At 57.8% G+C, this 22,161-nt stretch overlaps 1 protein-coding gene across 1 annotated transcript; it reads right to left on the bottom strand.

Moving 5' to 3' along the window:
- Nucleotides 1–18,465: 18,465 nt before the first annotated feature.
- On the bottom strand, nt 18,466–18,786 carry LOC142595153 (feather keratin 1-like). The gene has a single exon (XM_075722667.1). The coding sequence runs from the start codon at nt 18,784–18,786 to the stop codon at nt 18,466–18,468; it is 321 nt and encodes a 106-aa protein (XP_075578782.1).
- Between the last annotated feature and the right edge of the window lie 3,375 nt (nt 18,787–22,161).

The raw sequence follows: 22,161 nt of genomic DNA, 5'->3' as shown, positions 1-22,161 counted from the left end.
ACGGTCCTTCACAAACGGCCTCAGCACAAATCTTTCCCACAGACTGCAGTTCTTCAAGGGCTGCTTCAGCACGGGTCCCCCATGGGCCACAGGTCCTGCCAGAAAACCTGCTCCTGCATAGGCTTTCCAAGGGCTGGGGCTTCTTTCAGGGCATACCCACCTGCTCCAGCGTGGGTCCTCCACAGGCTGGAGCGTGGCTATCTGCTCCACCATGGCTCTCCACGGTCTGCAGGGGGACAACCTGCCTCATCATGGTCTTCGCCACGGGCTGCAGGGGAACCTGGTCTCCAGCACCTGGAGCGCCTACTTCCCCTCCTTCTCCGACCTGCACTTCTGCAGAGTTGTTTTGCTCACATTTTCGCACTCCTCTCTCACAGCTGCTGCACGGCTTTTTTACCGTTCCTTCCGTACGCTTTCACAGAGATGCTACCGATTTCACTGACTGACTCAGCCTTGGCCAGCGGCACATCCGTCTTGGAGCCGGCTCAAACTACCGATGTCTAACACAGGGGCAGCTTCGGTGTCTTCTCACAGAAGCCACCTCCGCAGCACCACCCCGCTACCAAAACCTTGCTACATAAACCCAATACGGTCATGCACCCCTCTTCTCTTTGCACAACAAGCTCAGCACTGTGAAGCAAGCCGTCAGGAGGGAAGGGATGAATGTGCGACTGACAAGGCAGGTGCAGTGGCTTCCCAGAGAGCCCAGGAGAACCTGTCCTAACCACAGCATTGAGCTTTAGTGTTGTGGGGTGAGGAGAAGACCAGGTGGGAAATAAAAGCATGAAAACGGAAAGGGAAAACACCGCCACAGCATTTTTGGGAAAGCATTGTCCCAACAGCTGGGGTCCACAGGTCTTGTGGTCTTCTAGCTGGTGCAGAGGTGCTTTTTGCTATCTTTTGTTTCTTCCCACAGAGCATTCAGGAGAGCTCCTGCACACTGCCTGTCTCCTCGGCGGGGAAGCTGAGCCCCTCCTTCTCATTGCTGTCCCTATCCCCAGTGGGCAGAGGCACAAAAAGGTCGTCCTGGGACCGTAGGATCATGCATGGCATAACCAAGTTGCAAAGGACCTCCAGAAGTCATTGGGCCCAACCCCTTGCTCCAAGCTCAGTCAGCCATGAGCGTCCAAGGAGGGTGACTGGACAACACCCCCAGGCAACCTCTTTCACTGCTTGACTCTCCTCGCCATCCTGGCCACCCTCTGCCGAACGTGTTCCACTTGGTCGAGGTCTTTCTTGCGTTACAGCCCAAAACTCGCCACAGTGTTCTAGATGCCATCAGGTGAGTGCTGAGCAGAGCAGAAGCGTCGCTCCCATCAATCTCCTGGCTACACGCCTGCTCATATAGCCCAGGTTGTCGATGCCGGTCCTCGGTGTCCGGGAACAGTGCTGGGAGTCGCACCTGTTTTGATGGGGCTACCACAAAAGCACCTTTCCCTGGCCCTGCTTTTGGGCTGCTGCTTGTCAGGGGCTGAAGGGTGTGTGGGGAGACAGGGTTGGTTGCTACCAAGCCAGCTGCCAATCAGCACCAGCAGACCGATGCCCAGCCAGTCTCTGAACAAGGGCTACTTTGGAAAGACTGCCCACAGTTTTATTGCTGACCATGATGTTATATGGCATGGAGTAGCCTTTTGGTCAAATCGGGTCCCCTCCCTGGCTCTTACCCACACCTAGTTTGCTCTTCAAGGGGGCAGAGTGAGGAAGAGAGATGGCCTTGGTGCTGTGCAAGGACTGCCCAGCAATAGCTAAAGCTTTGCTGTGTAACCTACACATTTCAAACACAGCACCATATGGGCTGCTATGAAGAAAACGGCCTCCATCCCGGCCAGATCCAGTACAGCCTGGTGCCCCCATTCCCTCTCCTGCTGTCCTCTGGGGCCATTTTCTGCTTGAGCCTCCTGCCCCAGAACTGTGGCAGCCAGGGCAAGAGGAATTGCCGACTGCCCTCTCCTCAGCTTACGGGGCCTCCCGCAGCCCAGACTCCTCAGCCGAGTTCAGATGTGGCCGTTCGCTTCTTCCACGGGACACGCACCACAGCCAAGAGAGCACGTCTGGGCAGAGGCACAACAAAGCCGGGACTGATGGTCAGGGGCTCTGGAAGAGTCAAAAATGCCTTCCTCGCATGCAGGTGACAGTGACCAACGGGAGCAAGCTGCACTATGTCCTACCCTACCCTCCTTTGGGGAATTGTGAAGAGTCACCACGTCTACCATGCACCCCCTAACATCCCCACAGCAACTCCGTTCCTCCAGAGCGTGTATGTCAGGAATGTCCACAAAGAGAAGGGCTACGCAGAGGCAACAAACATTCTCTTAACAATCTCTGCACCAACATAGTCAGCCACCTCCTCATAGAACCACCACTGAGCAACATCCGTCTCCCCGGGCATCCTGGGAGAGCATCTGCAGGGGAAAGGACAACACAAAGGCACAGGCTGGGATGCAGCAGCACTTTAATGAGTCAAAGGAGGGAAATGAGGTCACTGTGAGTGGAGGCTCCAGCACAGGGAGAACCAGGGACAGATAAAAGCCTGCGCCCCGTGGCGGTGGCAGAGATCACGCCTGGTGTCCATCTGCCTGCCCCAGAGAGGGAGCAGGGCCAGCAGGTCCTCCCTGTGCTGGCTTTGTGGGGCTCGCAGCCCGGGGCAGCACAAGAGAACAAGGGCACTGCAGGGAAAGGAGAGGGAGGAAGTGGGGAAAGGCAGGCATGGGCCGTGCTTTCCTAGGGCGCAGGCTGGCCCCACCCTATTGCAAGGGGTGCTGGGCGTGCTGGACCCTCTGAAAAGCAACAAGGCGATGCTCCGTCCCCAGTCCGGTACCATCTTGTGGGTCCCTGGGGGCCTTCCCCAGGGCCATCGCCAGCAGCTTTAGCAGGGGAGGCATGGTCTGCCGCGGTAGCAGCTGCCAATGCCGGAGAGGCCAAAGCCGGAGAGGCCGGAGCCCCCGGAGTTGATGGGCACTCCCGCAGAGCTGAGGATGCTGCCAATGGCAGCGGAGGTGGAGGATCCGACGGCGGTGCTCTGCGGGAAGGAGCTGAGGATGGGGCCGGGCAGGGTCACCACCACGGGGGAGGGCTGGATGACGACGGTGGAGTCCTGGCACTGCCGGACACAGGGCTCATTGCAGCTGTTGGCCAGCGGGGTCGGGCCGCAGGGCCCGCATGGAGGGCATGGCAGGCACGGGTTGTAGCAGGACATGTCTTGTGGCTGGAGGTGCACCTGTGGGAGAGGGCAGGGGACAACAAAGCACAAGGGGTGGTTGAAGAGCAGCCTGTTACCCCACAACGAAGGAAACCCTTTCCCCCAGCCCAAATGAGCACCACAAAGAGCGACCAAGGCCAGGGAGGTCCCCACCTAGCCCATAGCTCAGGAGACAGACGCCTCAGCCAAGCCCCAACCTCTCTCCATGCCACACCTTCGGCTCCCTTCCCTCTCCCATGGCAAGCAGCCTCAAGGCCCAGGATGGGACAGAGAGGCAGGTATGCACTGAGAAGTCACAGAGGAGGTGCAAGAGGACGAGAAGAAGGAGAAGGAGGTGTAAGACAAGAAAGGGCTTCAGACTCACCTTGTTCCCAAGGAGATGGAGGCGAGAGGAGCGGGTGAGAGAGTGAGGAGAAGGCCCCGCTTTTATACTGCACCCGCACTGCCTCAGGCCCACAGTCACTGCACGCGGGCAGTAATTTTCCAACAGACTCACCTCCAAAGCAAACTATCCTACCTAATGGCACAGGTGGGGTTTTGGTTTCCGTCAACGCCGTCATTTCACTTCCTCATTTCTGACATGGCCATTAGACCACAGAGGCTCTTTTGAAGTATTGGGATGAGAGGCCCAAAGATTTCCTTAGCAGGATCTTGTCAGTACAGGCAGAAGATATGCCCGCAAGTGCTGGAGGGGTCTGTGCAGCCAGAGGTCATGGGTCTGGGGAAATATGGTGAGGTTGTTTTCAAGCTCCTGTGTCGGAAGGTACACATGTCTTCCCACCAAAGCAGTCCTCTCCTGGGTGACCAAAGGCTTCTCCGAATGAGGACATGCCGCATCCTTCTCCCTCTCTGCCTGCCTCCCTGCTCGCTCCAGCAGTCACTGACCACTGCCTCTATAGGCAGGTGGGCTGCGCTACTGGTTTCAAATGCCTCCGCCCAAGGAAAGCTTCTCCTTCTGGGAAGACATTGGCTGGTTTCTTCTGCAAGTCATCCCCTTTTCTGGCAGTCTTGGGGGTCCCCAACCGGTGCAATCGGCAGGCTTGCGGAAGGAGAACATTGCCCTCCCAAAGCCCCTGACTACTCAACAACACTGTGGAGCCAGGTTCCTCCCCTCTCACTCCCATAGCGCTGTGTTGGGGCTCGGGAATGCGCCTTGTTCCTCCCACTGTCCTCACCCCACCATGCACTTTGGCTGCACGCTTTGGACCCTGACCTGCATGACACACAAAGGCCTGGCCACTTTTCCAATACACGGTGACCATCCTGCAACCACCCCCGAGCTGTGGGAGAGCTGGCAAGAAGGTCATCCCAAGGGCAATGGCCGCTGGGGCTGCCTGGAGCTGTGTGCCTGGGCACAGTTTTTCCGGGGCAGGGATGCAGCTGTCCTCACCGAAGGGGAACTCAGCCATGCATGGGACGTGGGCCTGCAGACCGCACGCACTCCTGGCTTGGCCTCACGCCAAAAGGCTGACACACGGCCAATCCAAAATTAGACTGTGACTCGCCACGGCTAGGGAGAGTCTGTCCCAGGAAGCTTGCCTACTGAAGGCATTCCCTTGCCCTCCTGCGACGCGTCCCAGCTGCCTCCGTGTCTGCAGGGCAGGGAAGTGCATCACCTCCCTGATGTAGTCTGAGAGCTGTTCTTGTACCCAGGGCCCTTCTGAGCACAGCCCCTCCCTGAGCATCCGCAGGCACGTGGCACTGCACGGTCCTGACAGCCCTCGCTGGCTGGGGAGTCTGGGCAAGTTTCCTTGCCTCCGCAATGGTGCTGGGTTGTGCTCCTGGCCGAGGAGGCCTTTGGGGCATGGGAAAGAAGGCATGCTGAAGCGCTAATGCCAGGAGAAGATGCAGCGCCTGAGACCCAGAGATGAGGCCCACACAGTGGGGAGGAGTTTTCTGCAACTCCCTTGGGTGCTTGGCATCTGGTCACATGTACTCAGGTCAGTCCAATCTGTTTCAATGTTCCTAGGGCTGATCCTCCTCTACTGTGGGAAAGTCTTCTCTCGACAGTAAATCCTACCAGGAAAGACCACGGCCAAGAACCCTCGGAGTACCTCCACCTTTCCTGTAACCCCTGCCCTCTTCCGTTCAGCGCTGCAGCTGTCTTTGACCAAGCCTCGTAGCTGACCGACCTGGAAGAAGACCTTCTTGTTGCCCTCCACATGCTTTGCGTGATTCAACGCCAGGTGGCCTTTGGCTTTCCTAACCCCAACCCTGCATACCCAGACAGCCTGGCAGATGTTCTCCCCAGACCAAAGGACAGCGAGAGGAAGACAGCTGAAACCATTGGCACAACCTGGCTGCCTGGAGCTGCCACAGCTAGGGACCATCGGAGCGAGCTCAGAGAGAGGGAGGAGAGAGAAGCACGTGGCACGTCCTTAAAGAGAGGGGCCTTTGGGTGCTCCGCTGCCGTGGGCAGCGCCGGGCAGAGCTGGGCCTCTTCCTGCAAAGGGAGTTGCAAACAATCGCACTTCACTGCCCCAGGTCAACTTCCCCTGCCTGCACAAGACCCCTCCACCACTTAGGGCTTGGCTTCTGCCCATGCTGACACAATTCTGACTGGGATATCCTTGGGATCTCTTACTGGCACGCAAAAGGAGCCGGCATCGCACACCAGGCATGTTCAGAAATGAGGAAGTGAAATGACGGCGTTGACGGAAACCAAAACACAACCCGTGCCATTAGGTAGGATATGTTTCTTTGGAGGTGAGTCTGTTGGAAAATTACTGCCCGCGTGCAGTGACTGTGGGCCTGAGGCGGTGCGGGTGCAGTATAAAAGCGGGGCCTTCTCCTCACTCTCTCACCCGCTCCTCTCGCCTCCATCTCCTTGGGAACAAGGTGAGTCTGAAGCCCTTTCTTGTCTTACACCTCCTTCTCCTTCTTCTCGTCCTCCTGCACCTCCTCCGTGACTTCTCAGTGCATACCTGCCTCTCTGTCCCATCCTGGGCCTTGAGGCTGCTTGCCATGGGAGAGGGAAGGGAGCCGAAGGTGTGGCATGGAGAGAGGTTGGGGCTTGGCTGAGGCGTCTGTCTCCTGAGCTATGGGCTAGGTGGGGACCTCCCTGGCCTTGGTCGCTCTTCGTGGTGCTCATTTGGGCTGGGGGAAAGGGTCTCCTTCGTTGCAGGGTAACAGGCTGCTCTTCAACCACCCCTCGTGCTTTGTTGTCCCCTGCCCTCTCCCACAGGTGCACCTCCAGCCACAAGACATGTCCTGCTACAACCCGTGCCTGCCATGCCCTCCATGCGGGCCCTGCGGCCCGACCCCGCTGGCCAACAGCTGCAATGAGCCCTGTGTCCGGCAGTGCCAGGACTCCACCGTCGTCATCGAGCCCCCTCCCGTGGTGGTGACCCTGCCCGGCCCCATCCTCAGCTCCTTCCCGCAGAGCACCGCCGTCGGATCCTCCACCTCCGCTGCCGTTGGCAGCATCCTCAGCTCTGCGGGAGTGCCCATCAACTCCGGGGGCTCCGGCCTCTCCGGCTTTGGCCTCTCCGGCATTGGCAGCTGCTACCGCGGCAGACCATGCCTCCCCTGCTAAAGCTGCTGGCGATGGCCCTGGGGAAGGCCCCCAGGGACCCACAAGATGGTACCGGACTGGGGACGGAGCATCGCCTTGTTGCTTTCCGAGGGGCTCAGCAAGCCCAGCACCCCCTGCAATAGGGTGGGGCCAGCCTGCGCCCTAGGAAAGCACGGCCCATGCCTGCCTTTTCCCTCCTCCTCCCTCTCCTTTCCCTCCATTTTTCCTTGTTCTCTTGTGCTGCCCCGGGCTGCGAGCCCCACAAAGCCAGCACAGGGAGGACCTGCTGGCCCTGCTCCCTCTCTGGGGCAGGCAGATGGACACCAGGCGTGATCTCTGCCACAGCCGTGGGGCTCCTTTCTGCCCCTGGTGCTCCCTGTACTGGGACCTCCACTCAGAGCGACCTTGTTGTACTCTTTTGACTCATTAAAGTTCTGCTGCATCCCAGCCCATGCGTCTGTGTCATCCTTTCCCCTGCAGATGCTCTCCCAAGATGCCCAGGGAGATGGATGTTGCTCAGGGCTGGGTCTGGGAGGGGGAGTTTGGGGATTGTTTTGCAGTGACTCTTAACACAGCCTTGCATTGAGTACACTCTTCTCTGCCTAGCTGGCTCGGGGTGGAATTCCCCAATCTAGTTCAATGACTGCTATTCCTTTTGTTGTTGCGGTGGGTTTTCTTTGGCTGGCCACCAGGTGCCCACCGAGCTGCTCTCTCTCTCTCTCTCCTTCTCACAGGACACCGGGAGAAAATATGACAGAGAAACTCATGGACTGAGACAAGGCCACGGTGATCACTTCTCAATTTTGGTCACAGCCAAAACACACTCAGCTTGGGGGAATTAATTTCATTTACGACTAATTAGTTGTAAGGAGAGGGAGAAATAAGAACAAACCGAAGAAACACCTTCCCACCACCCCTCCCTTCTTCCTAGACTCAATTTCACTCCTGACTCTCCTACCCCCTCTCTGCAAGCAGTGCAGCAGGGATGGCGAATGGGCTTGCTCTCAGGCCATAATACTTTGTTTCTGCCGCTCTTTCCTCCTCACACTCTTCCCCTACTCCAGCGCTGAGTCCCTCCCACGGTATACGGTCCTTCACAAACGGCCTCAGCACAAATCTTTCCCACAGACTGCAGTTCTTCAAGGGCTGCTTCAGCACGGGTCCCCCATGGGCCACAGGTCCTGCCAGAAAACCTGCTCCTGCATAGGCTTTCCAAGGGCTGGGGCTTCTTTCAGGGCATACCCACCTGCTCCAGCGTGGGTCCTCCACAGGCTGGAGCGTGGCTATCTGCTCCACCATGGCTCTCCACGGTCTGCAGGGGGACAACCTGCCTCATCATGGTCTTCGCCACGGGCTGCAGGGGAACCTGGTCTCCAGCACCTGGAGCGCCTACTTCCCCTCCTTCTCCGACCTGCACTTCTGCAGAGTTGTTTTGCTCACATTTTCGCATTCCTCTCTCACAGCTGCTGCACGGCTTTTTTACCGTTCCTTCCGTACGCTTTCACAGAGATGCTACCGATTTCACTGACTGACTCAGCCTTGGCCAGCGGCACATCCGTCTTGGAGCCGGCTCAAACTACCGATGTCTAACACAGGGGCAGCTTCGGTGTCTTCTCACAGAAGCCACCTCCGCAGCACCACCCCGCTACCAAAACCTTGCTACATAAACCCAATACGGTCATGCACCCCTCTTCTCTTTGCACAACAAGCTCAGCACTGTGAAGCAAGCCGTCAGGAGGGAAGGGATGAATGTGCGACTGACAAGGCAGGTGCAGTGGCTTCCCAGAGAGCCCAGGAGAACCTGTCCTAACCACAGCATTGAGCTTTAGTGTTGTGGGGTGAGGAGAAGACCAGGTGGGAAATAAAAGCATGAAAACGGAAAGGGAAAACACCGCCACAGCATTTTTGGGAAAGCATTGTCCCAACAGCTGGGGTCCACAGGTCTTGTGGTCTTCTAGCTGGTGCAGAGGTGCTTTTTGCTATCTTTTGTTTCTTCCCACAGAGCATTCAGGAGAGCTCCTGCACACTGCCTGTCTCCTCGGCGGGGAAGCTGAGCCCCTCCTTCTCATTGCTGTCCCTATCCCCAGTGGGCAGAGGCACAAAAAGGTGGTCCTGGGACCGTAGGATCATGCATGGCATAACCAAGTTGCAAAGGACCTCCAGAAGTCATTGGGCCCAACCCCTTGCTCCAAGCTCAGTCAGCCATGAGCGTCCAAGGAGGGTGACTGGACAACACCCCCAGGCAACCTCTTTCACTGCTTGACTCTCCTCGCCATCCTGGCCACCCTCTGCCGAACGTGTTCCACTTGGTCGAGGTCTTTCTTGCGTTACAGCCCAAAACTCGCCACAGTGTTCTAGATGCCATCAGGTGAGTGCTGAGCAGAGCAGAAGCGTCGCTCCCATCAATCTCCTGGCTACACGCCTGCTCATATAGCCCAGGTTGTCGATGCCGGTCCTCGGTGTCCGGGAACAGTGCTGGGAGTCGCACCTGTTTTGATGGGGCTACCACAAAAGCACCTTTCCCTGGCCCTGCTTTTGGGCTGCTGCTTGTCAGGGGCTGAAGGGTGTGTGGGGAGACAGGGTTGGTTGCTACCAAGCCAGCTGCCAATCAGCACCAGCAGACCGATGCCCAGCCAGTCTCTGAACAAGGGCTACTTTGGAAAGACTGCCCACAGTTTTATTGCTGACCATGATGTTATATGGCATGGAGTAGCCTTTTGGTCAAATCGGGTCCCCTCCCTGGCTCTTACCCACACCTAGTTTGCTCTTCAAGGGGGCAGAGTGAGGAAGAGAGATGGCCTTGGTGCTGTGCAAGGACTGCCCAGCAATAGCTAAAGCTTTGCTGTGTAACCTACACATTTCAAACACAGCACCATATGGGCTGCTATGAAGAAAACGGCCTCCATCCCGGCCAGATCCAGTACAGCCTGGTGCCCCCATTCCCTCTCCTGCTGTCCTCTGGGGCCATTTTCTGCTTGAGCCTCCTGCCCCAGAACTGTGGCAGCCAGGGCAAGAGGAATTGCCGACTGCCCTCTCCTCAGCTTACGGGGCCTCCCGCAGCCCAGACTCCTCAGCCGAGTTCAGATGTGGCCGTTCGCTTCTTCCACGGGACACGCACCACAGCCAAGAGAGCACGTCTGGGCAGAGGCACAACAAAGCCGGGACTGATGGTCAGGGGCTCTGGAAGAGTCAAAAATGCCTTCCTCGCATGCAGGTGACAGTGACCAACGGGAGCAAGCTGCACTATGTCCTACCCTACCCTCCTTTGGGGAATTGTGAAGAGTCACCACGTCTACCATGCACCCCCTAACATCCCCACAGCAACTCCGTTCCTCCAGAGCGTGTATGTCAGGAATGTCCACAAAGAGAAGGGCTACGCAGAGGCAACAAACATTCTCTTAACAATCTCTGCACCAACATAGTCAGCCACCTCCTCATAGAACCACCACTGAGCAACATCCGTCTCCCCGGGCATCCTGGGAGAGCATCTGCAGGGGAAAGGACAACACAAAGGCACAGGCTGGGATGCAGCAGCACTTTAATGAGTCAAAGGAGGGAAATGAGGTCACTGTGAGTGGAGGCTCCAGCACAGGGAGAACCAGGGACAGATAAAAGCCTGCGCCCCGTGGCGGTGGCAGAGATCACGCCTGGTGTCCATCTGCCTGCCCCAGAGAGGGAGCAGGGCCAGCAGGTCCTCCCTGTGCTGGCTTTGTGGGGCTCGCAGCCCGGGGCAGCACAAGAGAACAAGGGCACTGCAGGGAAAGGAGAGGGAGGAAGTGGGGAAAGGCAGGCATGGGCCGTGCTTTCCTAGGGCGCAGGCTGGCCCCACCCTATTGCAAGGGGTGCTGGGCGTGCTGGACCCTCTGAAAAGCAACAAGGCGATGCTCCGTCCCCAGTCCGGTACCATCTTGTGGGTCCCTGGGGGCCTTCCCCAGGGCCATCGCCAGCAGCTTTAGCAGGGGAGGCATGGTCTGCCGCGGTAGCAGCTGCCAATGCCGGAGAGGCCAAAGCCGGAGAGGCCGGAGCCCCCGGAGTTGATGGGCACTCCCGCAGAGCTGAGGATGCTGCCAATGGCAGCGGAGGTGGAGGATCCGACGGCGGTGCTCTGCGGGAAGGAGCTGAGGATGGGGCCGGGCAGGGTCACCACCACGGGGGAGGGCTGGATGACGACGGTGGAGTCCTGGCACTGCCGGACACAGGGCTCATTGCAGCTGTTGGCCAGCGGGGTCGGGCCGCAGGGCCCGCATGGAGGGCATGGCAGGCACGGGTTGTAGCAGGACATGTCTTGTGGCTGGAGGTGCACCTGTGGGAGAGGGCAGGGGACAACAAAGCACAAGGGGTGGTTGAAGAGCAGCCTGTTACCCCACAACGAAGGAAACCCTTTCCCCCAGCCCAAATGAGCACCACAAAGAGCGACCAAGGCCAGGGAGGTCCCCACCTAGCCCATAGCTCAGGAGACAGACGCCTCAGCCAAGCCCCAACCTCTCTCCATGCCACACCTTCGGCTCCCTTCCCTCTCCCATGGCAAGCAGCCTCAAGGCCCAGGATGGGACAGAGAGGCAGGTATGCACTGAGAAGTCACAGAGGAGGTGCAAGAGGACGAGAAGAAGGAGAAGGAGGTGTAAGACAAGAAAGGGCTTCAGACTCACCTTGTTCCCAAGGAGATGGAGGCGAGAGGAGCGGGTGAGAGAGTGAGGAGAAGGCCCCGCTTTTATACTGCACCCGCACTGCCTCAGGCCCACAGTCACTGCACGCGGGCAGTAATTTTCCAACAGACTCACCTCCAAAGCAAACTATCCTACCTAATGGCACAGGTGGGGTTTTGGTTTCCGTCAACGCCGTCATTTCACTTCCTCATTTCTGACATGGCCATTAGACCACAGAGGCTCTTTTGAAGTATTGGGATGAGAGGCCCAAAGATTTCCTTAGCAGGATCTTGTCAGTACAGGCAGAAGATATGCCCGCAAGTGCTGGAGGGGTCTGTGCAGCCAGAGGTCATGGGTCTGGGGAAATATGGTGAGGTTGTTTTCAAGCTCCTGTGTCGGAAGGTACACATGTCTTCCCACCAAAGCAGTCCTCTCCTGGGTGACCAAAGGCTTCTCCGAATGAGGACATGCCGCATCCTTCTCCCTCTCTGCCTGCCTCCCTGCTCGCTCCAGCAGTCACTGACCACTGCCTCTATAGGCAGGTGGGCTGCGCTACTGGTTTCAAATGCCTCCGCCCAAGGAAAGCTTCTCCTTCTGGGAAGACATTGGCTGGTTTCTTCTGCAAGTCATCCCCTTTTCTGGCAGTCTTGGGGGTCCCCAACCGGTGCAATCGGCAGGCTTGCGGAAGGAGAACATTGCCCTCCCAAAGCCCCTGACTACTCAACAACACTGTGGAGCCAGGTTCCTCCCCTCTCACTCCCATAGCGCTGTGTTGGGGCTCGGGAATGCGCCTTGTTCCTCCCACTGTCCTCACCCCACCATGCACTTTGGCTGCACGCTTTGGACCCTGACCTGCATGACACACAAAGGCCTGGCCACTTTTCCAATACACGGTGACCATCCTGCAACCACCCCCGAGCTGTGGGAGAGCTGGCAAGAAGGTCATCCCAAGGGCAATGGCCGCTGGGGCTGCCTGGAGCTGTGTGCCTGGGCACAGTTTTTCCGGGGCAGGGATGCAGCTGTCCTCACCGAAGGGGAACTCAGCCATGCATGGGACGTGGGCCTGCAGACCGCACGCACTCCTGGCTTGGCCTCACGCCAAAAGGCTGACACACGGCCAATCCAAAATTAGACTGTGACTCGCCACGGCTAGGGAGAGTCTGTCCCAGGAAGCTTGCCTACTGAAGGCATTCCCTTGCCCTCCTGCGACGCGTCCCAGCTGCCTCCGTGTCTGCAGGGCAGGGAAGTGCATCACCTCCCTGATGTAGTCTGAGAGCTGTTCTTGTACCCAGGGCCCTTCTGAGCACAGCCCCTCCCTGAGCATCCGCAGGCACGTGGCACTGCACGGTCCTGACAGCCCTCGCTGGCTGGGGAGTCTGGGCAAGTTTCCTTGCCTCCGCAATGGTGCTGGGTTGTGCTCCTGGCCGAGGAGGCCTTTGGGGCATGGGAAAGAAGGCATGCTGAAGCGCTAATGCCAGGAGAAGATGCAGCGCCTGAGACCCAGAGATGAGGCCCACACAGTGGGGAGGAGTTTTCTGCAACTCCCTTGGGTGCTTGGCATCTGGTCACATGTACTCAGGTCAGTCCAATCTGTTTCAATGTTCCTAGGGCTGATCCTCCTCTACTGTGGGAAAGTCTTCTCTCGACAGTAAATCCTACCAGGAAAGACCACGGCCAAGAACCCTCGGAGTACCTCCACCTTTCCTGTAACCCCTGCCCTCTTCCGTTCAGCGCTGCAGCTGTCTTTGACCAAGCCTCGTAGCTGACCGACCTGGAAGAAGACCTTCTTGTTGCCCTCCACATGCTTTGCGTGATTCAACGCCAGGTGGCCTTTGGCTTTCCTAACCCCAACCCTGCATACCCAGACAGCCTGGCAGATGTTCTCCCCAGACCAAAGGACAGCGAGAGGAAGACAGCTGAAACCATTGGCACAACCTGGCTGCCTGGAGCTGCCACAGCTAGGGACCATCGGAGCGAGCTCAGAGAGAGGGAGGAGAGAGAAGCACGTGGCACGTCCTTAAAGAGAGGGGCCTTTGGGTGCTCCGCTGCCGTGGGCAGCGCCGGGCAGAGCTGGGCCTCTTCCTGCAAAGGGAGTTGCAAACAATCGCACTTCACTGCCCCAGGTCAACTTCCCCTGCCTGCACAAGACCCCTCCACCACTTAGGGCTTGGCTTCTGCCCATGCTGACACAATTCTGACTGGGATATCCTTGGGATCTCTTACTGGCACGCAAAAGGAGCCGGCATCGCACACCAGGCATGTTCAGAAATGAGGAAGTGAAATGACGGCGTTGACGGAAACCAAAACACAACCCGTGCCATTAGGTAGGATATGTTTCTTTGGAGGTGAGTCTGTTGGAAAATTACTGCCCGCGTGCAGTGACTGTGGGCCTGAGGCGGTGCGGGTGCAGTATAAAAGCGGGGCCTTCTCCTCACTCTCTCACCCGCTCCTCTCGCCTCCATCTCCTTGGGAACAAGGTGAGTCTGAAGCCCTTTCTTGTCTTACACCTCCTTCTCCTTCTTCTCGTCCTCCTGCACCTCCTCCGTGACTTCTCAGTGCATACCTGCCTCTCTGTCCCATCCTGGGCCTTGAGGCTGCTTGCCATGGGAGAGGGAAGGGAGCCGAAGGTGTGGCATGGAGAGAGGTTGGGGCTTGGCTGAGGCGTCTGTCTCCTGAGCTATGGGCTAGGTGGGGACCTCCCTGGCCTTGGTCGCTCTTCGTGGTGCTCATTTGGGCTGGGGGAAAGGGTCTCCTTCGTTGCAGGGTAACAGGCTGCTCTTCAACCACCCCTCGTGCTTTGTTGTCCCCTGCCCTCTCCCACAGGTGCACCTCCAGCCACAAGACATGTCCTGCTACAACCCGTGCCTGCCATGCCCTCCATGCGGGCCCTGCGGCCCGACCCCGCTGGCCAACAGCTGCAATGAGCCCTGTGTCCGGCAGTGCCAGGACTCCACCGTCGTCATCGAGCCCCCTCCCGTGGTGGTGACCCTGCCCGGCCCCATCCTCAGCTCCTTCCCGCAGAGCACCGCCGTCGGATCCTCCACCTCCGCTGCCGTTGGCAGCATCCTCAGCTCTGCGGGAGTGCCCATCAACTCCGGGGGCTCCGGCCTCTCCGGCTTTGGCCTCTCCGGCATTGGCAGCTGCTACCGCGGCAGACCATGCCTCCCCTGCTAAAGCTGCTGGCGATGGCCCTGGGGAAGGCCCCCAGGGACCCACAAGATGGTACCGGACTGGGGACGGAGCATCGCCTTGTTGCTTTCCGAGGGGCTCAGCAAGCCCAGCACCCCCTGCAATAGGGTGGGGCCAGCCTGCGCCCTAGGAAAGCACGGCCCATGCCTGCCTTTTCCCTCCTCCTCCCTCTCCTTTCCCTCCATTTTTCCTTGTTCTCTTGTGCTGCCCCGGGCTGCGAGCCCCACAAAGCCAGCACAGGGAGGACCTGCTGGCCCTGCTCCCTCTCTGGGGCAGGCAGATGGACACCAGGCGTGATCTCTGCCACAGCCGTGGGGCTCCTTTCTGCCCCTGGTGCTCCCTGTACTGGGACCTCCACTCAGAGCGACCTTGTTGTACTCTTTTGACTCATTAAAGTTCTGCTGCATCCCAGCCCATGCGTCTGTGTCATCCTTTCCCCTGCAGATGCTCTCCCAAGATGCCCAGGGAGATGGATGTTGCTCAGGGCTGGGTCTGGGAGGGGGAGTTTGGGGATTGTTTTGCAGTGACTCTTAACACAGCCTTGCATTGAGTACACTCTTCTCTGCCTAGCTGGCTCGGGGTGGAATTCCCCAATCTAGTTCAATGACTGCTATTCCTTTTGTTGTTGCGGTGGGTTTTCTTTGGCTGGCCACCAGGTGCCCACCGAGCTGCTCTCTCTCTCTCTCTCCTTCTCACAGGACACCGGGAGAAAATATGACAGAGAAACTCATGGACTGAGACAAGGCCACGGTGATCACTTCTCAATTTTGGTCACAGCCAAAACACACTCAGCTTGGGGGAATTAATTTCATTTACGACTAATTAGTTGTAAGGAGAGGGAGAAATAAGAACAAACCGAAGAAACACCTTCCCACCACCCCTCCCTTCTTCCTAGACTCAATTTCACTCCTGACTCTCCTACCCCCTCTCTGCAAGCAGTGCAGCAGGGATGGCGAATGGGCTTGCTCTCAGGCCATAATACTTTGTTTCTGCCGCTCTTTCCTCCTCACACTCTTCCCCTACTCCAGCGCTGAGTCCCTCCCACGGTATACGGTCCTTCACAAACGGCCTCAGCACAAATCTTTCCCACAGACTGCAGTTCTTCAAGGGCTGCTTCAGCACGGGTCCCCCATGGGCCACAGGTCCTGCCAGAAAACCTGCTCCTGCATAGGCTTTCCAAGGGCTGGGGCTTCTTTCAGGGCATACCCACCTGCTCCAGCGTGGGTCCTCCACAGGCTGGAGCGTGGCTATCTGCTCCACCATGGCTCTCCACGGTCTGCAGGGGGACAACCTGCCTCATCATGGTCTTCGCCACGGGCTGCAGGGGAACCTGGTCTCCAGCACCTGGAGCGCCTACTTCCCCTCCTTCTCCGACCTGCACTTCTGCAGAGTTGTTTTGCTCACATTTTCGCATTCCTCTCTCACAGCTGCTGCACGGCTTTTTTACCGTTCCTTCCGTACGCTTTCACAGAGATGCTACCGATTTCACTGACTGACTCAGCCTTGGCCAGCGGCACATCCGTCTTGGAGCCGGCTCAAACTACCGATGTCTAACACAGGGGCAGCTTCGGTGTCTTCTCACAGAAGCCACCTCCGCAGCACCACCCCGCTACCAAAACCTTGCTACATAAACCCAATACGGTCATGCACCCCTCTTCTCTTTGCACAACAAGCTCAGCACTGTGAAGCAAGCCGTCAGGAGGGAAGGGATGAATGTGCGACTGACAAGGCAGGTGCAGTGGCTTCCCAGAGAGCCCAGGAGAACCTGTCCTAACCACAGCATTGAGCTTTAGTGTTGTGGGGTGAGGAGAAGACCAGGTGGGAAATAAAAGCATGAAAACGGAAAGGGAAAACACCGCCACAGCATTTTTGGGAAAGCATTGTCCCAACAGCTGGGGTCCACAGGTCTTGTGGTCTTCTAGCTGGTGCAGAGGTGCTTTTTGCTATCTTTTGTTTCTTCCCACAGAGCATTCAGGAGAGCTCCTGCACACTGCCTGTCTCCTCGGCGGGGAAGCTGAGCCCCTCCTTCTCATTGCTGTCCCTATCCCCAGTGGGCAGAGGCACAAAAAGGTCGTCCTGGGACCGTAGGATCATGCATGGCATAACCAAGTTGCAAAGGACCTCCAGAAGTCATTGGGCCCAACCCCTTGCTCCAAGCTCAGTCAGCCATGAGCGTCCAAGGAGGGTGACTGGACAACACCCCCAGGCAACCTCTTTCACTGCTTGACTCTCCTCGCCATCCTGGCCACCCTCTGCCGAACGTGTTCCACTTGGTCGAGGTCTTTCTTGCGTTACAGCCCAAAACTCGCCACAGTGTTCTAGATGCCATCAGGTGAGTGCTGAGCAGAGCAGAAGCGTCGCTCCCATCAATCTCCTGGCTACACGCCTGCTCATATAGCCCAGGTTGTCGATGCCGGTCCTCGGTGTCCGGGAACAGTGCTGGGAGTCGCACCTGTTTTGATGGGGCTACCACAAAAGCACCTTTCCCTGGCCCTGCTTTTGGGCTGCTGCTTGTCAGGGGCTGAAGGGTGTGTGGGGAGACAGGGTTGGTTGCTACCAAGCCAGCTGCCAATCAGCACCAGCAGACCGATGCCCAGCCAGTCTCTGAACAAGGGCTACTTTGGAAAGACTGCCCACAGTTTTATTGCTGACCATGATGTTATATGGCATGGAGTAGCCTTTTGGTCAAATCGGGTCCCCTCCCTGGCTCTTACCCACACCTAGTTTGCTCTTCAAGGGGGCAGAGTGAGGAAGAGAGATGGCCTTGGTGCTGTGCAAGGACTGCCCAGCAATAGCTAAAGCTTTGCTGTGTAACCTACACATTTCAAACACAGCACCATATGGGCTGCTATGAAGAAAACGGCCTCCATCCCGGCCAGATCCAGTACAGCCTGGTGCCCCCATTCCCTCTCCTGCTGTCCTCTGGGGCCATTTTCTGCTTGAGCCTCCTGCCCCAGAACTGTGGCAGCCAGGGCAAGAGGAATTGCCGACTGCCCTCTCCTCAGCTTACGGGGCCTCCCGCAGCCCAGACTCCTCAGCCGAGTTCAGATGTGGCCGTTCGCTTCTTCCACGGGACACGCACCACAGCCAAGAGAGCACGTCTGGGCAGAGGCACAACAAAGCCGGGACTGATGGTCAGGGGCTCTGGAAGAGTCAAAAATGCCTTCCTCGCATGCAGGTGACAGTGACCAACGGGAGCAAGCTGCACTATGTCCTACCCTACCCTCCTTTGGGGAATTGTGAAGAGTCACCACGTCTACCATGCACCCCCTAACATCCCCACAGCAACTCCGTTCCTCCAGAGCGTGTATGTCAGGAATGTCCACAAAGAGAAGGGCTACGCAGAGGCAACAAACATTCTCTTAACAATCTCTGCACCAACATAGTCAGCCACCTCCTCATAGAACCACCACTGAGCAACATCCGTCTCCCCGGGCATCCTGGGAGAGCATCTGCAGGGGAAAGGACGACACAAAGGCACAGGCTGGGATGCAGCAGCACTTTAATGAGTCAAAGGAGGGAAATGAGGTCACTGTGAGTGGAGGCTCCAGCACAGGGAGAACCAGGGACAGATAAAAGCCTGTGCCCCGTGGCTGTGGCAGAGATCACGCCTGGTGTCCATCTGCCTGCCCCAGAGAGGGAGCAGGGCCAGCAGGTCCTCCCTGTGCTGGCTTTGTGGGGCTCACAGCCCGGGGCAGCACAAGAGAACAAGGGCACTGCAGGGAAAGGAGAGGGAGGAAGAGGGGAAAGGCAGGCATGGGCCGTGCTCTCTGAGAGCTCAGGCCGGTCCCGTCTTTATGCAAGGGGTGCTGGGCGTGCTGAGCCCCTCGGAAAAGCAGCAAGCCGATGCTCCGTCCCCAGTCCGGTACCATCTTGTGGGTCCCTGGGGGCCTTCCCCAGGGCCATCGCCAGCAGCTTTAGCAGGGGAGGCATGGTCTGCTGCGGTAGCAGCTGCCAATGCCGGAGAGGCCAAAGCCGGAGAGGCCGGAGCCCCCGGAGTTGATGGGCACTCCCGCAGAGCTGAGGATGCTGCCAACGGCAGCGGAGGTGGAGGATCCGACGGCGGTGCTCTGCGGGAAGGAGCTGAGGATGGGGCCGGGCAGGGTCACCACCACGGGGGAGGGCTGGATGACGACGGTGGAGTCCTGGCACTGCCGGACACAGGGCTCATTGCAGCTGTTGGCCAGCGGGGTCGGGCCGCAGGGCCGGCAGGGCAGGCACGGGTTGTAGCAGGACATGTCTTGTGGCTGGAGGTGCGCCTGGGGGAGAGGGCAGGAGAAGCAAAGCATGAGCGGTGCGTGAGGAGCAGCCTGTCACTCCAACACGAGGGAGAGAAAGCATGAGCTGGAGCCGAGAGCTGGAGGTGTTGTCGGGAGGCCCAGGGCTTGTCCTTTCCTTCAGCCCAAGAGAGCCCTGCCAATAGCAACTGAGCCCAGGAAGATCCCTTCCTAGCCCATAGCTCAGGACACACCTCAGCCAAGCCCCAGCTTCTCTCCATGCCACACCTTCCACCCCTTTCCTTCTCCCATGACAAGCAGCACCATGACCCAGCCTCAGACAAAACGACAGTTTTGTGTTGAGAAATCCTAGAGGAGGATGAGGCGAAGGAGGACGAGCAGGAAGAGCAGAAAGGGCTTCGGACTCACCTTGTTCCCAAGGAGATGGAGGCGAGAGGAGTGGATGAGAGAGTGAGGAGAAGGGCCCGCTTTTATACTGCTCCTGCACCGCCCCAGGCCCACAGTCACTGCACGCGGGCAGCAATTTTCCAGCACACTCACCTCCAAAGCAAACTATCCTACCTAATGGCACAGGTGGGGATTTGGGTTTCGTCAATGCTGCCATTACGTTTCCTCATTTTTTGACATGCCCTTTAGGCCTCAGACGCTCCTTTCAAGTATCGAGATGAAAGGCTCCAATGTATCCCAGGTAGGAACACATCGGTACAGGCAGATGTGCTCCGAGTGCTGGAGGGCTCTGTGCAGGCAGCGGTATGTTTCTGGGGAACTCTGTGAGGTTGTTTTCCACCCCCATTACAGGAAGGTGCACATAGCGTCCCACCAACATTGCCCTCACGAATGCCATGATTGCTCAACAAGCCCCGTGGAGTTGGGTCCCTCCTCACTACCAGGGGAGTGTGTTGGGGCTCGGGACAGCACCTTGTTCCTCCCATTCTCCTCACACCACCACGCACATTGCCCGCACGCTTTGGACCCTGACCAGCAGGAGACACTTTTGCAAAACACGCTGACCATCCTGTGAGCTCCTGAAGCAGTGGGAGTGCCAGCAAGAAGGTCATCCCAAGGGCAATGGCCGCTGGGGCTGCCTGGAGCTGTGTACAAGGGTACGGCCCAGTACTCGGACCAGTTTTCCAGGGTTATGGATGGAGCTGCCCTGGCCAGAGGGGAACTCAGCCATGCATGGGACATGGGCCTGCAGACCGCACGCCCTCCTGGCTTGGCCTCACGCCAAAAGGCTGACACACGGCCAATCCAAAATTAGACTGTGACTCGCCACGGCTAGGGAGAGTCTGTCCCAGGAAGCTTGCCTACTGAAGGCATTCCCTTGCCCTCCTGCGACGCGTCCCAGCTGCCTCCGTGTCTGCAGGGCAGGGAAGTGCATCACCTCCCTGATGTAGTCTGAGAGCTGTTCTTGTACCCAGGGCCCTTCTGAGCACAGCCCCTCCCTGAGCATCCGCAGGCACGTGGCACTGCACGGTCCTGACAGCCCTCGCTGGCTGGGGAGTCTGGGCAAGTTTCCTTGCCTCCGCAATGGTGCTGGGTTGTGCTCCTGGCCGAGGAGGCCTTTGGGGCATGGGAAAGAAGGCATGCTGAAGCGCTAATGCCAGGAGAAGATGCAGCGCCTGAGACCCAGAGATGAGGCCCACACAGTGGGGAGGAGTTTTCTGCAACTCTTTCTTTCCCTCCATGGAGTGTTCAGGAGAGCTCCTCACTACAGCCTGGTCTCTTTGGCTAGGAAGGTGAGGCTTGTGCATCCATTCCCTTCCAACATGCAAGTCTCTCCCTAAGGCTGAGCCCGCCCCAGTGGGCAGATCTGCCCAGCAGAGGCTCCTCCTTTCCGGGTGCAGAATTTCCCATTTGTCCTTCTGGAATGTCATGAGGCTCCTGTGGATCCAGTCCTCCAGCCTGTCTGTGCCTCTCTTTACGGCAGCCCTGCCCTGCAGCACAGTTATTTGAAGCTCACCTGATGCTGGGAGGGCTTCCCCTCCTTCAGCTCTTTCAGAGAGCACAGCAGCCTGGGATTCACTGTAGGTAAAGACTATAAGAGAGAAGGAAATAACTTCCCCCAACGTGCTCTCTCTCCACTCTTCAGGAAATCATCTTCCCCCGTCAGCAGTGGGCCCACATTTTCCTCCATCAGTCTTTGGCTACTCTTGTAGGGGTCAATCTTGCTCTTGATGCTTGTTGCCTCTTGCTCTTCATGCTCCTTGCAAGACTCAACGTAGGCTGAGCTTCGGCTTTCCTAACAGCATCCCAACAAGACTAGGAACTATTCCCAGATCCCTCCTATGCAAATCATCCCTCCTTCCACCTCCAGGATGCTGCCTTTTGACGTTGGTGCTCCGCCGTGGGTACCACGCTTAGCCAGAGCCGATCTGCTGGGACGTCTGTTTGTTTTCCTTAGAACTGGGCTGTACTGCTCCTGCTCTTGGACCATGAGGTGCTTAACGCGCTGCCAGCTTTTCTGAGCTCCTCTGCCCTTCACAGCTGCCTCCATGGCATCCTACCTCCCAGCTGCCTCACTAGGCCAAAGTCGGCGTGCCTGAAGTCCAGGGACTGTACTCTGCTACTCGCTTTCCTCCCTGCCGTCACGTCTTGAAATCTGTCTCAGGTGTGAGAGCCAAGGCTGCCCTTGATTCCAATGTTCCCAACCAGTTCTTCCCTCTTCGGGGCAGCTGCACATCACCCATCTTTTGCCCATGACAGAATCACAGGATCCTTGAGGTTGGAAGGGACCTCTGGAGATCGTCTACTCCAACCACCCCTGCTCAAAGCATAGTCAGCCTTTGGAGGATTCTGAGGGTCAAGTCCTGTCAACCTCTGAATACCTACAAGGATGGAGAAACCACAACCTGTTCAGGCAACCATAGCCGGTGCTTTACCCTCAGAGAGGGTAACACTAACACGAACAAAGCCTTTTCTTGTGTTTCCCTGTATTTGAGTATGTGCCTGTTACCTCTTGTCCCTTCACTGGAGAGGACTCAGGACAGTCTGGCTGGCTCTATGTTCTTGATTCCCTCCCGTCAGCTCTTGTAACCGATTGCTAAGAAGCACGCCCTGGGGCCTTCTCTCCTCCAGGGTGGACAACCCCATGTCTTGCAGCCCCTCCTGCCTCAGGGGCTCCAGTCGCTTCATGGGAGACCAGCAGCCATGCCAGATTTCAACCCCCCGCACTGCCCTCTTCCCCAGCCTGGTTTTCATCAGTTGGTCTGTCAGGATTGCTACAGGAGACAGCGTCAAAAGCCTTGCTTACGTGACCTTAACAACATTTGCTACACTTCCCTCACCCACCAGAGCCAGGCACATTGTCAGAGAAGGATGAGAGGCTGCTCAAGCCTGCTTTCCCCTCCATAAATCCATGCTGACCACTCACAA

Source organism: Pelecanus crispus, chromosome 18 (assembly GCF_030463565.1).
Source record: "Pelecanus crispus isolate bPelCri1 chromosome 18, bPelCri1.pri, whole genome shotgun sequence".
NCBI lineage: Eukaryota > Metazoa > Chordata > Aves > Pelecaniformes > Pelecanidae > Pelecanus > Pelecanus crispus.
The sequence above is the reverse complement of the archived record's forward strand: the minus strand, read 5'-3'. Positions and strand labels throughout refer to the sequence as shown.

Bases quoted from the DNA above. Each gene is read 5' to 3' on its own strand.
- LOC142595153 (XM_075722667.1), bottom strand. From the start codon at position 18,786: ATGTCCTGCTACAACCCGTGCCTGCCCTGCCGGCCCTGCGGCCCGACC.